Source organism: Haemorhous mexicanus, chromosome 22, assembly GCF_027477595.1.
Source record: "Haemorhous mexicanus isolate bHaeMex1 chromosome 22, bHaeMex1.pri, whole genome shotgun sequence".
Taxonomy (NCBI): domain Eukaryota; kingdom Metazoa; phylum Chordata; class Aves; order Passeriformes; family Fringillidae; genus Haemorhous; species Haemorhous mexicanus.
In genome coordinates this window covers 8009065-8029655 of record NC_082362.1, presented here as the reverse complement: position 1 = coordinate 8029655, position 20591 = coordinate 8009065, and the positions used below count along the sequence as shown (strand labels likewise).

The following is a 20591-nucleotide window of genomic DNA, read 5'->3' as shown; positions in this document are numbered from 1 at the left end:
AGGGATGTTTCTGGCACTGTGCACACAACTGCTCACCCTCTGCAGTGTTCTGTCACTGCCTCCCAGGTGCTTTGAACTCTGGGAGTTGTCATCTCACCTTCCAAACTGGCCTTGAACACTTCCAGGAATGGGAGATACTTTGGATTTTGTACTGTATGTAGGTAACTGAAACATTTCAACAAACCTCAGAAACAGAAAAAGATTTATTAGAAATATTACACAGATTTTGCATCATACATTTTAATAATGTTAATATTTAAATATTAGCATGTCCAAATCTGCAATGCTTAGTATGTACATTCTAATGTGCTCTTTGTATAAATTAGATTATGATGGAACATCTGTACCCAACAGGGAAAGCTAAAACTGTCAGAGGTGATCATCCCATATGACAAACTCAAGCCTGGACCAACAATCAATAAAAACATTGTGTCCAGCACTGCCCAATGGGACTTGGCACGTGTGCAAGTCAAAAATGGAGAGACCATCAGTTGAGAAAATAAAGTTACTTGCAGTTCAGTGAGAAGCTGCTTCTGCACCGTGTCGGTGAGCGAGCGTCGATGGCACTGCAGTTGGTACAAACCAACACAGCTGAGCATAGTAGAACTTATTGCTGGGTTTAAAAATGTCTTAATGCTCCATGCCCTGAGTCTTTTTAGGCAAAAAGCCCTCTTGTGACAGGAAAATGCATAATCTCATCCCATAGAGCCCCTGCCTGTGATCAGATGCACAAGGCTCAGCTTTGCCAAGAGCTGGCCCAGTCAGATCCTTGCTGCTGGTACCCCCAGCACAGCAGGATGAGGGAGGTATGAACAACCAACAAGCCCAGGCTCGTGTGGTCATTGCCAAGGAAGGGGGAAAGTCAGGGAAGCCAAAAGTGGATTTTTGAAGAGTTCCAGGTCAGGAATTAAACTGGGAAGAACCAATCATGTTGGTTTGGAGAGAAAACTTGCACAGAACTGGTTGCACGTACAAAAGAGAGAAAACCTGTCAAAAACAACTTCCAACCACAGAAAGAAAATGGCCAAACCTCAAAGGGACCCTGCATAAGCCCCAAATCCCTCTGCTTAGCACAGCTGCCTTGCTGCAGTGCAGGAAGAACAGGAGTCTTTGTCCCCTTTGTGTTGCCACGACTGGCACAGGAAGGGGAGCCTGGCAAAGGCAGCCAACTCTGCTGTGTCCTCTCCTCACCTGCTGAGACCCCCAGGCTGCACTCTCAGGAGGAATGCCCCTCAAGCTGACAGCCCACACAGACTCTTTGATGTCCTTTGTGACAAAGAGCCCTAGGTGTGTCTGTCCCTTGTCCCTCTCCTCACACTCTGGGCTCTCCCTCAGTCTCACCAGGAACTTCCAGATAAAGCTCCTCAGCCCTTCTAGAAAACCTCCTCACAGGGCTGACTCTGGGCTCCCTCCTCACTCCTCTGTACCTTCCCAAGCCACAAAACAATTTGTACCTTCTCTGTCTCACCTGAAACCCCAGGAGCAGGACTGCACCTCCCACACTCCAATCTCCTCTCCTACACTACAGTACAACACACGGCCACATCCCTCCAGGGAATGTCACTGGCACCCCCCTTCCTAACCCTTCTTCTCACCTGCTCATCCCAAATCAGCTGTGCTCATCCCAAATCAGCTGTTTGCTTCCCTGCAGTCCCACAGACTCCCCAGGTGGTACCTGTGAGTGACAATTCAAGGAGCAAGGGACAAGACAAGATTTATCTGCCTGCACACCAGGGAAAGAGCCATTACTCCTAAGAGGCAAAGTCAGAAAGGATTTGGGCAGTTCAGGCAAACCTACTGCTCAACACCACCCCTGTCATATCATCACATTCAGGACATTTTCAGAGAATTCTCAGAACTCCTATAAAGACTACCCACATACCCTCTTGCTTAATTTAATTAAATTCCCTTACTTTAAAGGCAGCTGGAACTTAAATTTTGCAGCTCCAATCTGAGATGTCTCACAAGGGCCTGTAAAGTCTCTGAAAACCAGGCCTGCAGCATCTCATATAGGATAAATTTAAATTCATATTGAAATTTTAAGGCAGTGTGAAAAAACAACAGCAACTTGTGAAAATCAAGGTCTAGAAATGTAACTGTGCAAGGTTTAAAAGGAAGACCCCCCCCCCAAAATTGTAACAGTTAAATGAACAAATAAACAATATTCTTAATTTAAAAAAATAATCTGGAAAACCGTCTCTCAAAGTATCAAAATAAGATGTTTTGCAGGTTGGAGGACAGAACAGTAACATTGAAGAAAAGATAAAATCAAGCATCTTCTTCCCTACTACAACTCTGTGTTGTAACTCCTAGCTAAACAAAAAAATTAGGAATACACCACTAGAATTGGGCAGAATTAGTGTTTGGACTATGCTGCTGGGAGGGGCATAGGAGTGGAAGCAGCAAAGAGATGACAGAAACATTGCTCTGCATAAATCATTTGGAAAAAAAAAAATGCTGCTGGATCCCACAGAATGGTCTGTCAGGGTAAAGTGAGCCTGGAGAGACAGAGCAGTGTCAGAAGAGCCCTGGGAGCAGAGGATGCTCACATAGGAGGTGACACACACCCCATGGACACTGAGCCACACTGCACACCCTTCCAGTGACCACAGGGTTAAAATTCCCTTTTCTTACATCATTTACTCCGACTTTGAGATGTTTACCACACACTGGGAATTAAAAGTGTTTTTCTCATCCCTGCAAGTGCCCAATCCAAAGCCCACTGAGGAATATGGAATTTTCTGTGCTGACTTCACTCCAGCTTTGAACTCCAGCCCGTTGGAGAGAATTGGGATCCCTGCCAGGGGACACCTCCAGGGAAAAGAGCTGCTGCATCCACCAGGCAATGGGCTCTGCAGTGCAAGTGCCTCATGGAACTCTGCTCAGCAGAGTTTTCCTCTTCCATCCTATCATGTATTCTAGAGCAACTCATCTTGGCTTCTCTACGGACAGCAGGGTGTGCTGAGAAGTCCCAGAGTGAATTCCACCTAGAAAGGGCTCCACTGCAAGGAACTGCCTAGGCAGCACTCAGCTGCTTGCTCACAGTGCAGGATGGCAGCCAGCATGCAGGGGCACTGTCAGTGCTCCCCCCTGGCCATTTTTATCACACAGCCTCTCCAAAGACTGGAACTAGACTTCCCCAGAGGCAATGGATTAGAATAAATTTCAGGCTAAAACCAAGAGCAAGAGATGATTTTCTCCTCCCCCAGAACAGGCACTGCCTTCCTCCAGTATCCTCTTGGTGCAAAGCACTCCCTGGCCCTGGGCTCTACCATCTATTCCTGAATCCTGTATTCTGCTGTGAGAACACCAAGTCTGAAATATGTTGTTTATTAATTAAATAGCATTACAAAGTAAAATAAAATCAAACAACAAAGCACTATGGGGAAAGAGAGGCTGAGATCAGCCACCTGCAAAGCCCTTGAAAGCCTGAAATCAATTTTGTTCTGTGAAATATCTTGTTTCCATTTCATGAGCCTTTTTCCAGGAGGCAGGAGCAGTGAGCACTAGTATTTTTTGCAAGAGAGAAATGATCCCTAGCTCCCTAGGACTAATGTCCACAAAGCATCAGGGTTAAGCACAGTAACTAAACACCAACTTTCTCCTACCAGCATGCCCTGAAGCAGCCAGGCAGCCTTTACATGCTCTCCCAGACCTGCTCCTAGAACAAATCCAGCAGCCTGTTGGATGCTGGATCCTTGGAGACAAACACAAAAATTAACTTCATCAGGTGAAATGAGAGAAACAGAATAATGGACACTTCACAGTGTCTCTGAGGCATTTTCCTAACAGTGTTACTGAGGTGGGAAGCTGCTCCCTGGCGCCTGATCTCCTGGCACAGACGGGTTCCAGTTACATTGTTTGTCATCTGTGGAGTGAAGCTGCACCTTCCATTGGTGCTGATATATGACTGTGTTCCTTTACAGCATGACATCATTTCCAAGCATGTAGCAGTGCCCCATGGGCTGTATTTCATGGCCCAGGGCACAGGCTGTCTCCAGATCCCTGCCTCTAGGCAGCAATGACACAGCTACAGGAGCAACAGTGAAGGAAGAAGTTACTCTGCTCAATCCACAAAATAGATGAGATGTCACTGTATTGCTCACCTGATTACTGGCACCTTTTGAGCTAAAGCTATTAAATTGCATTTGCAATGTTCCTGTGATAACTGTGCCTGCACAGTCAGCCAGGAAACCAAGCTCTGGCTTCCCGGAGTAATCAAGTAATGAAGTTGGAGTAATAAACCTATTTTTCCTCAGAGATTATTTCTGTTTGAGATGAAATGAAGTCCCAGCACCCAACAGGACCTTTCAGACTTATTTCACTAGCTGGTGATGAACAGAGGGTGGTTTCTGAGTTACAAATGATCCTGTTACCATCCTGCTGGTTATGCTATGAGTAAATTAGTGCAGTTACTGGGTGAGATGTGCGAGAGTAACTCAGGTTAAGGTTCTACAACTTGAGTGCATCTGTCAAGGTGTTTTATAAAACACATGGAGGCAAGAAAACAACATATACTTGGGATGAATTAAGCATCTTTTGGCAAGAAGAGCATTTTTGTGAGCTTTTGTATTAATATTAATCTCCCAGCCTCCCTTGAGTGCCAGCATAGTCCACATTGACTTAAAACTTCATTGTGTGGCAGGTCTCCTGTCCAAGCAAACGTAGTGAGCCCAAGGGATCCTCTTCAGAAATATCCCATGTGTGCTTGAAAACGCTTTGCAATTTCCATGTGGGAGTAAACTTACCAATGGATTTGGTTTGCAAAGGTGGACAACAGGGAATTGTTTGGTTGCAGTCCCAGATGGAATCAAACCTACAGAAGAGCCTCCTTTCACACTAAGAGCTTCGCTTGGTTGTGGAAGAGGAGCAAGCAGGTTTTTAAAGTGATCGAGTGCATCTGTAGCATTCTTTGTTCTCTTCCCCACTTGTGTCCACCTCTTGCTCTGCAGCTCAGGTCTCAAAGTACTTGTAGATCTGGGCCACGTACTGCATGACGCTCTGCCAGTCGGGCCGGTCCGTGTACATCATCTCGCTGAGCTCCTGCACAGACACAGCACCACGCTCAGGCAAGCCCAGCACGGCTCCTCTGAGCCCCCTCAACACTTCTGCTCCCACTCCTGAGCCCCTCACAGCCATCACTGGGATGATCCACTGGCCAAGTGCAATTCTGAAATCTCTTAATGCATTCTACAATCTAAAATATTTCTTCCATCTGAAATCAAAGATCAGTTCTCTATACAACTTCATTTAAGCTGATGCTTCTTTGCTTCTGAATCTAGCTCATGAACCCCATAATAGTTTTCCCTTCATATTAAACTTCTATCTCCCTTGTCATATAGGTAATTTTGGAAAAGTTTTTTTGAACAGTTTAAAGTCTGTTTCTTAAAGCACTAAAACAAAAGGAAACAAAATGGTGCAACCATTAATGTAATGGTGCAATATGGAAAGTCTGTCCATAAAATTATGCATAATCTGCAGCTGGCATCCAAAAGAAGGACATAATCCATAACCTCATTTCTATACTGGATGACCTTCAGCAGCTCCTCCAAATTATATTTATTCTGTGATTCTACAAATTCTTTCTGGAAGCTCTCCTAACACCATCCTGATGGTGGTGCAGCCCTCCCCAGCATTGTGTGACATTTTGAGTGCAAGGTCACTGACTGGCCACATGGCAACAAGGAAAGGTGTTGGGATGGTGTTTGCAGCAAATGTCCCCTTGCTCAAAGGTTACTCACCAGACTGGGTTTGATGCCCACACTTTCAGCAGCTTGAAATGCCAACAGCAGATTTCTCTTCTGTAAAAATAAAGTTCAAAAGGATTAACATCAAAGCACTATTACTGAACCTTTCCTTGCATCTGGTTACCCAGTAAGTTTAAATGAGCAGGTGTATTTGAAAACTAAACCCCTGGATTCCATACTTGCCTGCAGACTGTTTTTTGAGCATCACTCTTTTTTGATCTTACTCACTCACAAGTCCTTTGTCTTTGAACAGCTCATCTACTTCTGCCTGAGTGATACCCTCTGTTTCTGACAAATAGATTGTTGTGAAACTGGTTACAACTGGGAAAAAAACCCACTACTGTTCTGTCTGTACTATGAGTGAAATGTTTCTGCAGAGGTTTTAATTAATATAAGGCATTCTAGTACATAATATAATTCTTACTGTGATAGATAATTGTCTTTGTGTTTATTAGCAGCACTTGCTGGATGTAGCCAACTTGTCACTGACTCATCACCCAGCAGTCCCTGCATTTCTCTCTGGGAGTTCACTGTTGGTTTCCTTCCCCTTTTCATCCATTCTGTTCACTGTGAATTGTGCAAGTGTACAACACAACTTACTTTGTCCTGGCTGTTGAGCTCCTGGTAAGGAATATGTGCAGGCAAGTATGTGTGCAGGAGAGCACAGAAGGCCAGCCCATCACTCCAGCTGCTGCTGAAATTGGTAATATCAATATTCTGTAAGAGAAAAATTAAGCCATCCTTGAACAGTGCTATACAACAACAAAATCTCCAAACAATAGTTTTTATGCAGCCCTGGAACAAAAACCCCAGAGCTGAGCTAGAAATATCTGTGGTACACTCCCACCACTGTCACCTCCAAAAGGAGGGAGGTGAAGAAGAAAAATTTGGAAGAAAATAGTCTAATAGAGTTGGGAGTTTATATGGACAAATATAAACTTCCTTCCCTTGTTTCTACACACTTGGATTGTTCTTTGCCAGCCTCTTACTCCAAGGCTGCACTCAGGTGCACAGAGCAAGTCCAGTTTCCCTGATCATGACAGCTGAGGTCCAGAACCATGGGGGTTGCAGTGACTACAGAAACAGAAAGTGGTATTTTAACTCCTTTAGAACCACAAGAACTCCTTTAAACCACAAGATTTCTGGGGATGCAGAGTGCACTGGGGGTTCTTCCCTGGATGCTCTCACGGGGCACAGCTGCAGTTAAAACAGGCCCATGGCCCAGTTCTGCTCCTGTGAACAAGGTGACCTTTCTGATGCTCCTGTCTGCACTGCCTGGCCATACCAGCACACTCAGGAATTCCCATGGCCAAGTCTTGCAGCTGTAGCTGCAAATAGCAGCTAAAAACACAACAGTGAACTGCTACAGAGCAAGAGCTGCTGGAGCAGAGAGGCTCTGGGACACGATGGGGCTACACCTTCTCCCACACTCCTGCAGGTGTGGAGTCACCTCCAACCCTCCTCAGCAGCCACATCCTCCTGTGTGCTCAGCTTCAGTTCACACTTCCCACACCTGCATTTTCTTTAGTTAACAATTTTCTCATTTCTTTCAAGACTCCCCCAAAGACAAGACCTTTACTGCATCTCTCATACAACAGCTGATGCAGACACTAAAACTCAGACAGGAATTATTTCAGCATGTGCTCCTTGCTTCTGATGCCTCACTGATTAGTTATCCAACCTGGACTTGGTCCAGTCAGACAGGATTTCCAGTTAGTAATAAATGTCCATAACCCAACATGACTCAAATTGAAGCAGTAGAGAATATTTCAGGTTAAAATACTTTGTAATAAATCTACAACTCTAATGGGCTCAGAAAGCAGCTGACATCCCCACACTGCACCAGCCACCACGTTGTACTGGGCTCTATTAACATCTGTCAGTGGAGACAATACAAAAATGAGGCATTGCCTGAACACTGCCACAAGAAAAAAAAAATTGCTTTGAAAGCTGCCTTGGCATTGCCTATTCCATAAAGTTGCAACTTTTTAGTTGTAAGTCCAACTTTGTGTGTATGGAATTGGCTGAGCTGGATTATTCTGCTTTCTTGAAGTATCAGACAAACAAGTTCCTTTCTATTTATCAATCTGCAGTTAGTGGGAAAGGACTGACTGCCAAGTTACAGAAGTGTTTTTACTGAGGCCAATATGTTTTATCAGCAAATAGCTTATCAGCAAATGCCAATATTCTCATTTTATACTGGAGGATAGAAATGGAAAATGGAGGTTGTTCCTCCTCTTTCCCAAAGGCCATGGAAACAGGAACAAACAGAGCCTTAGTTATGCAACAGGACTAGACAAAAAGGGAAAGCTTGGTTGTGTAGGAATGTTGTATCTATCCTCATTTTCATGATGCTACTATGAGACATATGAGATACAAAACTGCTTCCTCACACAGTATTTCACTATCCCAGAATCATTTAATAATTTTAATTTTAAATAAACCTAAAGCTCTTCTCCTCTTCCCAAATCACAATATCTATACATGAGAAGTGCTCATGTCTACACCAAAACTAGGTCCAAAAATCCTCACCTCCCCAACAGTGCTGTCCAGCCAGTCATCCTCAGTAACTTTTGGATCTAAGTCTTACAAACAAGCAAAAGTTCAAGGATGGGATTCTGCTGACCATGTTTGAGCCACAGATGAAGTCTGCTGCAAAGTGGTTTGCCACAATCAACTGCCAAAATGAACTCAAATCTGAATTTTTGTCCTAAATGCAAACCCAAAATGAACATTCAAAGGTTCAGCTCAACTGTTCAGTTCCAGTACAATAAAAAATACCTGGGCATACTCAAGCCCACTAAGTTCCAATTCTACATCTAACAAGCATCAATGAATTTTGGTTTTTTTTTCTGTAACAAATGCATTTCCATTACATAGACAGTACAATCCCCTCTTCCTGGCACTTCATCTTAGCTTCTGTGTTAGACACTTTTCAGTTTGGGATATAAGGACATGGTAAATGAAAAGTGATCTGTGTTTTGCTACACTGCAGCTTTATTTGTAGTACCTCCCCACTCCACCACACCAAGAGGAATTAAGTCAAAATAGAGACAACTCTGATTTCTCGGAAGATCTCTGGCTCCCCTGAAGCCATTATAAAAAAAAAAAAAAAGGAAAACAATTTAGGGAATGAACACCTCGGAAACTATTCCCTTCTCCTGATTATTTTGGCAGCAGAGCCTGTCTCAGTCTTGCTGCCACACCTCTCTCCCTGTTCAGTCCCTGAATATATGGGAGCTATTTGTGTCCATGCTGGTTGGTAATGCACACCCCCAAGCTGCAGAGCAGGGTGATTTCTGTGTCCCACTGTGCTCACAGCAGAACCCCCAGCCCAAGCTCTGAAAAACTGCACGTGGCTTCTCATGAGACACCCAGAAAGGATGGCAACACTCTCAGCCACCAGAATGAGTGCAGGGAGAAATGGGAAAATGGAGTAGGGATTCAGATCAAACTGAGTCGCAGCATTTATCAGGAAAGGGGGAAAAATTTGCTGTCATATTGCCACAGCACATCCTGTGGTCAGTGGCAGCCCAGGGTCTGTCCTCAGCACTCCTGCAGTGTCACCAATCAGTGGAAACACTTCATTCTCTTCAAGCTCACAAGTGAACTCCTCTACATGCACTGGGAATGTTCAGAGACTGGGATCTGCAAGCACAGCTATCAAAGTAGCAGAGTGGCCAGAAGGGTCTGTTTCCATGAGCATTAAAGTAAAATTAAAAAAAAAAAAAAAAAAAGAAATATCCAAGCAATGTTATTTGGATAACAAATGTACAATCTAGGATATCAGTGTCAGGTCAAGCCTAAAAGACACAAAGCACCTGGAAGTGATTGACCTTAGCCCCCCATTCCAGGAACAGGACCTTTCCTGCAGATAACAGAGCCCTTGGAGAGCCCTGCTAAAGACACCCAGGGAAATTTGCGTGATCTGTTCTCACTAAAAACAATTCTTTGTTTGTCTGAGGAAAAAACCACCACCCCATTAGATTTCACTCGATCTTTGACTCCAAGCAAAAAGCAAAAATGACATCATGCACTCTTCATTACAGTCTGAGTAGGTTAAAATCCTGATACAAGATATTCCCACTATGCACGTGTTACTGTGCCCACAGCAATGGCTCTGAGTCATAATTTTTTCCCTGAGAGCCAGAATTATCAATTACAGACATGAATCAGCTTGAAGCTAGCCTGGAACTCTGAGGAACAAAGCCTGCAAGAAATACAACCTGAGCATCATTATTCCATTCTCTCAGCATCCCTTCCTGCCTCTCCCAAGTTACTGGTATGGAATGGCACACCAGGAACCTGTCAGAGTGGCTGATCATGGAGGTTCAGCTCATGCAGAATATCAGATTAAATACTTGAAAATAAATCTATTGAGTAAATAGATTCAATTTATTGAATCTATTCAATTGCCTTGTTTTTAATAGCAGCTTCCCTCAGGTGGCTCAGCTTCCTCCAGCTCATCACTACCCAGGCCCCCACAGCTCCTGTTGAACAGCTCAGTGGTTTTATGGGGATATATTTAAACACATGTCTGAACAGAAGCCACAGCTCTGCACATCTGAACTCTGACCTCTCTAAAGCAAAATGGATCAGGGTACCTCAACAGGCAACTTCCAAAGAGGACCCAAACCTACCCATCTTTAACAACAGCTGCATGAAACTGCAGCTCTAATTTGATTTATTACTCTCTAACTGGCTGGGGCCAGGTTAACAGGGTTCAGCCAAAGAGGTTCTATTCAAAGCAATCTTCAGGCTCTCACTGGGCAAGTTCTGAACACTTCCTAAGAAGTAACATGAGGGAAGGATGGCTCCTTTCAGCCTTCTAAACAAACAAAACACTCCAGTTCATCTGAAATGCTACAGCAAAGATATGAAACATCTGGGCAATCTACTGGAACTATGGGTGAATGAGAAGTGTGGTCAGGTCCAGTTAACAGGGATGAAAGGCATGAATGCCTGAAATTAAAGGCTGCCTGGATTCTTCTGTAATGGCAGGGTACACCCAGATGACAACTGCACACAGCTATTTTCAATGGGGAGCTGCAAGTCTGAAGTGATTTGTACATCACATTTAGTCCATTTACTACCAGGAAGCTTTCTGAATTCTCTTACCAATCTTTTTCTCTTAAATGGAACACAAAATGAAGTAATGCCTTGTGATTAAAAGAAATCAAACCAGCAATGTATTGTACAGAGATTAAGTGGGCAGCCAGGACTGGGAAGGAAGCCAGGTGACCTCCTATCCTCCAGTCTGTATTAATATCCCTGGTTCAAATGGCCCAGCCAACTGCAGTCTCCATAAGAATTGCTTTAAATTTCTTTAAAATGTTGTGTTTTTATCCCATAATCCATATTTCTAATACTTCTCTCAGCATGTCAGTTAGCCATGCATCTTATTGCTGATTACACATGCATGGAACAGCAGAGCTCAGATCACAAAATGCTCTCTGAAAATGCAGTTAAATCATGTCATAACAGCACTATGAACTGAAAAGGAACTGATGCCAGCTCTTTAGAAGTCATGCCATTTACTGCATTTCTTTTTATAAAGAATCCCTGCTTCCCATCACATTTTTAGGTTCTGTTTGCTCCTTTCTCCCACTGCTGCCACAGGTGCTGCTTTGGGTTTACCATTCATCATTTGCTTCAGTAAGTGTGAATTAATGAGCCCTTTAGCAAAGACAAGATATTAGAGGATTTATGGCTGTTTTTTTTTTTTTTTGCAAAAGCATCAAACACCAATTTGCTATAGAATTCACATAGAGCAGAGACATTTAAATAGAGGAAATGAAAATATTTAAAAAGGATTTTATGCATCCTACACAAAGATGTTTCAGCTCCCAACTATTTCCATCTCAAAAACCAGAGAAGACACCAAAAGGTCAGGCAGATTAAATTATCTTATATTAACTTTCCTACCCATGGCAGACTGGCAAGAATAGGTGGAATGATCCTCTCTAAAATTCTGTGTTTAAAACAAGCTCATTTGGACAGGAGTTGTCCTACAGACATTGTTCACTGTAAATTCTAAAGCCATTCTAAACAATCTGTTCACTCTTCAAACTGAGCTCTTTCCTCCTGTGGTTCAGGAACTCTTCAAGGCAGCTTAGTTCTGATATTGTGGATACAAGGAAGAGGTGGTACTGAAATGGCTGAAGTTTTCATGACAATAAAAAAATGAAAGTAGTAAAGTAACTATGTAGCCTCCTATTTCCTTTGCTTGCAAGGCAAGATTCTACTGACACTGGAACCATCCCTGCAACCATGCTGTGAGCAACCAGCCTACCTAAGGAGCCAAACAGCTCTGCTGGTGCCTTTTACTGCTCCTTTTGTTTGCATTTTTACCCATAAAGACTGACTTTTTATAAAGAAAACAATTCTAGTGAACACAGGCTGAGAGTAGCTGCTGGCACAGCATATGACACACAGTGGATTAATTTGAACCTTTCCTAACAAATAATCTGAGTTGTTTTGAATGCAAATAACCCCATGACAACATCCTCATTACTAAAAGTCACCTACTTCAAAGGTCTCACTAAAGGTTAGTAAAGTTACAGGGGTTTGTACATACTCCTCAGTTTGGATCTTAATTTATTGCTATGCACAAGAGAGACAGAAAATGTATAAAACCAAGTTCACAAGGAGCTGGTTGGTTGTTAAACATACAGGACCAAATGAGAGCTGGTCTAGGCAGAAGCAATTTTATGGATGTGTCTGGGTCATTTCAGAGATGAGGTCATGGTGACAAGAGGTATTTATCAAATGTCAGTGGTATTTCTGTAATTTCCACCAGTCACATTCTGTGAGAAGGCAGAGCAGGAGTCACTTCTGTCTGCAGAGGTAGATTACACCCCAAAAGCAGGGACTAAGGAGTTCTCCCTCTTGTAATAATCCAATTAGACATTGACCAGTCCTGGGTTTTGCTCTGCATGGCTCTTTTCAGCCCGAATTCCCCTTGCTAGGCTCACTTGCTGAAAGGCAACTCCCTGCTTGCCACACAACTGCCACTTCCATCAGTTTTCCCAGCAGCTCCAACAAATGACACCAGTGCTGAATGCCACAGAGAAGAAACAGACTGGGCTGGGTCCCTTCATTCCCAAGGCTGCAGCAGTGAAGATGCTCAAGGACCACACAGATACTCTGGGGAAGAGGGGAGGGAGAGAGGAGGGGAGGATTTAGCTCCACTCAGTGTCCAAGACAGCAGCACAGCTACTTCCTGCCTGGAGCCCTGGTGCAGAATTGCTAATGACCACACTGGCTGCTCCCACAGCTCTTTCTAATTATCTGTCTAGAGAATTCAGAGATTAGGCATGCCCTGGAATTCCTGGGCGGAGGGGCAGGCTGCAGACTGCAGCAGGCTCAGGGTGGAGGATGGAAACAAGGTGGGCAGAGGTCCCACCAGCAAAGGTTACTGGTGGACCAGCAGCAGGGCCCAGCTCCCTGCCAGTTAAATTCCCAGTTTGGAGCTGTTCCAGCTGGTGACCAATCAATTCAGCGTTCTCACTGATTGTCAGTGCATCCAGGCAACACAAGGGAAGTGTCTTGGACTTTGGGATGGACAGAATGTAAATGCTATTTTTAAAATGACCCAGCAGGATAGAAAGTTACGCTTGAGAGAGCTGCATTTATTTTATCCCTCCAATCAAGAGACTTGTGTTTGTTTAAAGGATAAAGCCCTCTGTGTGAAAAAAGGTAGAGCTTGGCTCAAGTTATTTGGCTCCACTGGGGAAGCACATTTGTGCACTGGCATCACTGAGAAGGGGGGACTACATTGGTAATCAACCTGGTTATTCCTCACATGCCATGATTTGGCTGCTGCATTTTAATTCCAGACACCAATCCTGAGTGCACATCTAGTGATTAAGAAAGCACTGGGCTCTCCTATATTTCCTCAGGACAAGGCACAGCTGTGCTGGGATTCTCTAGGCTTTAAAACTAAGTTCCATCATATATGTGTCAAAGGAAGTGTTTGACCAAGCCAAGCCCCAGGTATTACATTCTGACCAGGTTCAGAGGTTGATCCTGGGTTTTGTCCCATTCAGCTCTAATTCTGGTGAAGAATCAACTCTGCTGGAACTGCCAGTCTGAGTACCAACCCTAAGGAGTGTGGTAGCTTTTATATTTCTTATTTATTTATTTATTTATTTTACATTATTTACACAGCTCTGCAGTCCCAGATGATGCCAGTGAGGTAAAGTGCTCAGCTGACAATTAGAAAAGATTATTGCTTCAGTAGACAGAGAATGTCAACTGCTCACACTAATGACGTATAAAGAAGTAACAGACTTCTTGTTTCTAAAAATAGCCCTTATTTTCCAGAATAAAGAAGAAACCTTCAAACATGGATGTGTTAAAAGTACAACTGTCCGTGAAGGAGCTTTGGGATGTCCTATAAAACAGGTCCTCACAAAGTGCAACCCCAGGAATGCACCTGGTTGATAAATCTGCAGTCCAAAAATTGCATCCTGGCAGTGTGTCCCAGCAGAGTCCCTCTCCCAAAGGAGAATGATCCCATGACCACCTCACCAAAGGAATGTTATGTCCATCTTTGTGTCACACTTAATCCATGCTGGATCTCATCCAGCCAGCAAGCCAGGCAAAAAAAGCATCAGAAAAAACAGGGGCTAACAGCATGGAATAGGGCTTGAGACCAAGGAGGATTTGGAGGAAATACTGCCTAGCACAACGAGAAAAGAAATGCAAATTCCTGTGAGAAAAAGAAAGCCACAAATTCGTAAACAAAAAGCTGGTATTAGTCTGAGCTTAAACTGAACACAAAGGATAAAGAGCTTTATATTACATCCATTGCCAAACCACCAGTAGAGCAGTCTCTTCTATAATTACTTGACAAACAGCAAAAATACTGCAACAGCTTTATACTTCTGCCTAAGCTTTTGTATCTCTGCTCCACGAAGAGCTGCCTTGACTCACAGCTGATGCACTGACACTGCCATAGTCAGGGAGGTGATCCCATGCAATAGCTTGAAAGCACAGATCAAGAATACATGAAATACAAACATTTCCAGAGGTACAGTTGCCATTTCCCTTTATCACTTCTAGGACCTTCCCTGTCTGCTCCTATTTAGCATTCTTCTGTTCAAAACAACCACAGAGTTTTACTGTAAGAGATGGTGGGTCTTCAACAAGTGGTGGATGCAAAATAGGTCCTGTTAAACCAAACATCGCTTTGAATAAAAGAATAACCATGAAAATGTAGGAAGGAAAGAGCCACTCTCAGATCCTCTTTTCCTCTGGGCCACAGGAAGGGTGTGTAGTGGTTGAAAAGAGCATGAAAATAGTTCCATATTCATTAACATGGTGGCAGTTCCTTCTCCTCTCTAGAGAGAGCATGTGTGGCAGAAACAATAATCCTCAATTCTAATGATCATGGGTTAAGTGCCTCTTAGAGTTCTGTGTTTTCACAATACATCTGTGAATAGCAATAGACTTTAATCTAGAGAGGTTTGGCCCCTTGACAAATGGTCTCCACAGAGAGCAAAGAGAATCAGGGCACTTAAATGACACCACGGTCACTAATGACATGATTATGGGAGGTGATAATGCAGCAAGAATGACTCTCAGCAGCTTCCAGGAGTTCCAGCTCACAGGAACCCAGCCTGTTAGAAAAGAGGCACCCAATTCCTGCTTCACACTGCTGCTAGGATGTATCATCTTTTTAAATAGATGAAAAAAAAGCCACAAGACAACAGAGAAAAAGCTATTTTAACACAAATAGCTTACTCTCAGCAGGCTTTGTGGTTTAAAGTATTTGTGGTAAATGAGTTTCAGAGCCACAAAAGCATTTCTCAAGCCTGGTCACCTCATGGCCCTACATTACACACCATGATGTCAACGAACTTGGAGAGGCAGAAGGAACAGCAGAATTGTGTATCTGGCAGCAGAGAGCCTCTGCCACTGCACAGATCTTATAGGGAACCATACATTAGATTTGGGTTTTAAGGTGGAGATTTTCCACCAAAGTTTTGCACAAAGACACTGAGTCCAAAGCCTGATTCACCACAATTCTTGTTACTACTGAGATTTTTTGCACCTCCCCTGCATAGTTATTCAGAATCAATGGCCAAAATGCCAGATAACATTCATCTGGGCACCAAAACATGACAATTGAAATAATATGATCTATCATGTCACAGTTCATGCAATCCCATTTTCATATGCTTTTCTCCTAGTCCTTAAACTGAACTCCCACTTATTTTCACTCCAGTGATTCTGTTTTCATGTTCTCAATATTTTTTCTCAGTATGCATATCTTTTTGATATCAATTCACTGTTTAAATAAGGATCTTAGAATTGACATACCCAATTACAGAAACATAGATGCTTTCATCATTCCCTTCAGTTACTGTAAACTCATGCAATTTCTTTTTTTAAAAAGCAAACAAAACCCTCCAGGCCACTGCTAATTTGTGTGGCACTTCCCCCAACTCCCCTCAGTGTCCCTGGTTTATTTTATGAGATTGCCTCCTGGGGAACATGCTGAAGTTCAAGGCCAGGGAATGTTCCCACTCTAATCCATGCAAGGAGAGTTTATGGCTTGACTTGATCTTAAACTAAATTAAACTAAGTGAGTCTGTATTTGCCAGGAGCAGGATGAAAATTTCTATCTACAGCATAAGCTTTGTATGAATTAAAGCATTTAAAAAGTGGAATCTTGTGTGCTGGTCCCTAGGTCTCATCCCCAGATACCTTCCTAGGTCACTCATTCAGCTTTCCTCGGGAAATCTGGGACATGAGGTGTAGCTGCTACTGAGAGTATCAGATATTTTAATCCATTTTGCTCATACTGCTAAATGAAATCATAATTTAAACAGAAAGAAATCCCTTCTTCCCCCAGCTCAGATGAGGAATTGCTATCTCACATTTTGCCACCAAAAAGAGAAGGGAGGAAGCCAAGCAGCAAATTTTTAATGCTCTCATTCTGCTGTGTCACAGGGCTGAAAAGAGTTTGCATCCCAACTTCCCCCTGGTTCTGGGCTTCATGTGAGGAATGACATGACAGACTCTCCTGGAATTTGCACAGATGATGCCTCACAGATGGGGGTGTTATCTCTGGAAAAGAAGGGCTCTGCTCTGTGGAGCTCATTACCTCATTCCACCCTTGCAGTGGCTGAGGCAGGAAGGAGGATGACGTTCTTTACTCCATTTCTTGTACTCAAGAATGATAAAAACTCCCTGTGGAGCTCAACACCAGCCTCACCATGGGAGTGCAAGGGGCTGGGAAAAGCAAGTTCATGATGAGTTAGTGAAAGCACAGCAGAGAGTGCAATGGGAATGAGAGGCTGAGGAAGAATGTCCAAAAGAGAATTCCTCTAAACAAAGCAGTGAAGACAGAGAAGCAAAATTCTCACCATAAATCAATACTGTGATTCTGCTTTGGTTCTTCTGACTTTAATAGCTACACTGAGATGTCACACAGGCCTCCATATTTGCAAAGCCACATCCTTTTTTTCTAAAATCAATACATTTAGTTCAACTTGGGTGTAAATCAGAGAAAGAAACCTACAGGCTGATGCTCAGAGAACACTTCTAACAGTGAAAAGGGCAACACTTCCAGGAGAATCTGAATGAAGAGGATGGAAGCAGCCCATAAAAGTAAACATGCAAAAATCAACATAACAATATTATTCATATTTCTTTGAAGTGACTGCTTACTGCATACTATAGGAAAGTGATTAAAGTAAAAAGGTACCTACTCTCTTACCTGGTAACCTTCAGTCTTCTTTTGGCACCATTTCAACAAAGCATTCCTCTTGGAACCCCCATACTCCCGGGCCAGGGCTGCCAGGGGGTCCTTCCTCTCCACACTAAACAGGGAAGAAGGGGTAAGACAATAAATACACTTGAAATCTCTTTAATTTTTAATTTTTTAATCTCTTTCATATCTGTATGACAAAGCAGAATGGCAGCACAGAACATGAACATAAACCAAACTGAATTAGGTTTTGGAGCTTGCAATTAGTGTTTTTCTTTAGACAAGGTGGTGTCACTGCACATGAAGAGTTGAAAAAACAGAACCTGTGGATAGGCAGTGGTGAGTGTTAACCAAACATTTCTGCTATTATTTTCATCAGCTTTGCTTATACAATTTTCAAGTAATCTCTTTATTTTATATATTTAAACTAGGATTTAGGTGTCAAATGGAAAGAAACTGCCTAAAGAATCTGTAACAGTAACACCTCACACCTCACACCCAGCTGAGGTGCTGCAAAAAAAGCTCTTTAAAATGAAAAAATGTGAAAGCTGAGAACATTTAAAGGCCAACAATTAAAACACCCACATTGTCTCCACTCTACAGCTTCTACTGGTGGAAATAATGGTGGAGATCAGAGGAAAATTTATGTTTTTTCTCAAGAGAAAAAAAATTATGTGTCCAATTTCCTTCATCCCACAGAGGCTCTGGTTTTTAGCTCACCACAACATGCAAAATGACAGAAGATAAAGAGGGCTGTCCACATGTACTCATGATGGAATTCTTGTGTACAACTCAGTGGCTCCTGAAAGCTTGCTATCCTCATTTCCCATTTGACAGATAACTGTGATCATTACAATCTGAATTTTCATATCTGGATCTAACAGAGCCTGGAAATTCCCAAAAATCAGCCAGCAGAGTCTGCTCTGGAGACAAGATACCCTCCAGATTAAATCCTCCAGATTAAAACACTGATCTTGGTTCCAGGTAATGCTGTTGGACTGCCCTGTTTCTCCCAGGAAATTGGGCTGATACCTGAGTTTGCTTTGGGGTTTCAAGCAGCTGGGGGTAGAGGAAAGCATCCTGCTGCTGAAGGCCATGGGGGGTTTGCTCAGGGATTCCAGGGAGGGGCTTTTGCGGAGGTAATGGTCTGGTTTCAGCTCTTCATTCCTCCCCTTCAGAAGGTCTGTGGGAAATCAAAAAAAGCTGTCAGTTTGCAGCCTGAAGAATTTGATTAATCACTGTCCTGCCACCCCAGCACACAATATGTAGTCTGTTGTTTTGATTCTAAACAAATGTACTCATTTGTTCATTAAACACACATGGGGCTAGGAAACCTTGAGCAGATTAGAGGTGGCCACAACAAGGAATGGCTTTGATGATTTCAACAGTACAGGCTGCCTGGTTTCCTGTGATTGATACTCCTGCTGGGGGGTAGGGGCCTCAGGTGAATGAAGGGAAATACCAAAATCTACAGTCTCCAAGGTTCAAAAGCTGAGCACCAGATATCTCCACCAGATGACTGAGCAGCCCTAGTACAAGGATTTCTTTTCTGCCATTAGCAGACTTGTAGCAAGAAAGCCTCTTGTCTCCTGAACACAGCCCTGGGAAAGGCACTTACCCCTCATGATGTCTGACATCCACTCTGACATAACTTGGAGAAGGCTCAATATATTCACAGCAGATGCATCTGTATTTTTCTTCCATATATTATGTAATTTATATAATGTATTTGTTATATGTATGGCTATAGAGTCAACAGAAAATTACTGCATATCAATGCAAGAGGTGATGCAACAAGCCAGGACTGCACATCATGTTAGAAATTACTGGATGTGGAACACAACTTTTTCACCTCTTTTTCAGTTCCATCCCTATGATAATTAAAAATTAATGCCATCTATCGCTGAGGTGTGAATTCCTGCTTATCCCAGCTTCAGCTCCCTTTGATTTATTTCTGGGTGCTTGAAAGTCCAGATGGAGCCAGGAAACCTCTGACTCTCAAAGATCACAGCCAAAGACCAGCTCTGGGTGAAGTAATCCATGCTCCTCTCCAACTATGTAACATTTGGGTCACATTAGGGACATCACAGAACCCTGCTGTGACACTGGTCAGATGGAATCAGCCAGAAGATTTTTATTATGGAGACTACTTCACTCTGAATTTCCTTGGGGATAATTTTTGATTCAGTGTTGTTTGCATAGGGCTTGGATCAACTGCCTTCTAGGATTATTTAGATTGGAACCAGAGCTGTTACAACTTTACAGCGAGTAAGCCTTTGCTATGGATTATTGGAACTAAATTAAATCCAGGTACAAAGAAAGGCTGTAAATATAGGAACTTGTTAGATAAGCAGCCATAAATTTTTACCATACAATGGCTTATAAAATATCTGTTGATTTTAACAGATTTTCACAGAACTGTCTATGGGTAATAACAGAAATTATCCATGGCCTAGAGTGGGATATTTATTGTTAAGGACTGGCATCATATTACATAGCTGATAGATTATTTCACTCTACAGTAAACTGGTAGAGATTAAAAAGGCCTTCTGTTGTATTTGGGATCTACACACTCATGCAAGACTTCATGGAAACCAACTGATACAAGTAAATAAACCCTGTCCATTTCCCTAGACAGAAGCAGACACTTCTGCTTGCTTAGCCAGGTTCTAATTTCTCTTCTGTATGAGCAAACTATTGCAGAAAATCCAGTCTAGCCATCAAGAAGTTGTGACTGGTTGTTGGGGCTTTTTTTTGTCCCTTCCTGCAGTTTCCCTACAGGAAAATAACATTTCATCTGTCCTTAAAAATTCAAGAATCTGTTGTTACTAACTTTGATTACAATGCAACAACTACATTCAGGACCAGATAATCAAAATAAAGGGCCTAGAGAAAATGGGAAACAAACACTGGTAGGAAAGAATATTAAATGACAAGAGAACAAAAGCAAAGTGTGAAATGAAAACAAACTCATCTCTTGAGAACTCTCAAAACAAACTATTTCCAGCCCAAATATGACTGCTCCTAAAACAGTCACATCAGGATCTGAAATGTTTGATGTATTTCAAATGAAGCTCAATTTAAAAACAAATAAACCCTCAGAAGACAGTGCTTTGGGCTTGTTC

At 42.7% G+C, this 20591-nt stretch overlaps 1 protein-coding gene across 4 annotated transcripts in view; it reads right to left on the bottom strand.

Moving 5' to 3' along the window:
* Nucleotides 1–3314: 3314 nt before the first annotated feature.
* SPECC1 (sperm antigen with calponin homology and coiled-coil domains 1) overlaps nt 3315–20591 on the bottom strand; it is a 72601-nt gene continuing 55324 nt past the window's right edge. For all 4 annotated transcript variants that reach the window (XM_059865632.1, XM_059865629.1, XM_059865630.1 and 1 more), the window contains 5 exons: nt 18499–18649; nt 17476–17578; nt 6348–6464; nt 5742–5801; nt 3315–5043 (listed from right to left, as the gene is read on the bottom strand). In XM_059865632.1, the coding sequence (XP_059721615.1) occupies nt 4954–5043; nt 5742–5801; nt 6348–6464; nt 17476–17578; nt 18499–18649 (521 nt within the window). In that variant the 3' untranslated portion in view covers nt 3315–4953. The remainder of the gene's footprint in view (nt 5044–5741; nt 5802–6347; nt 6465–17475; nt 17579–18498; nt 18650–20591) is intronic.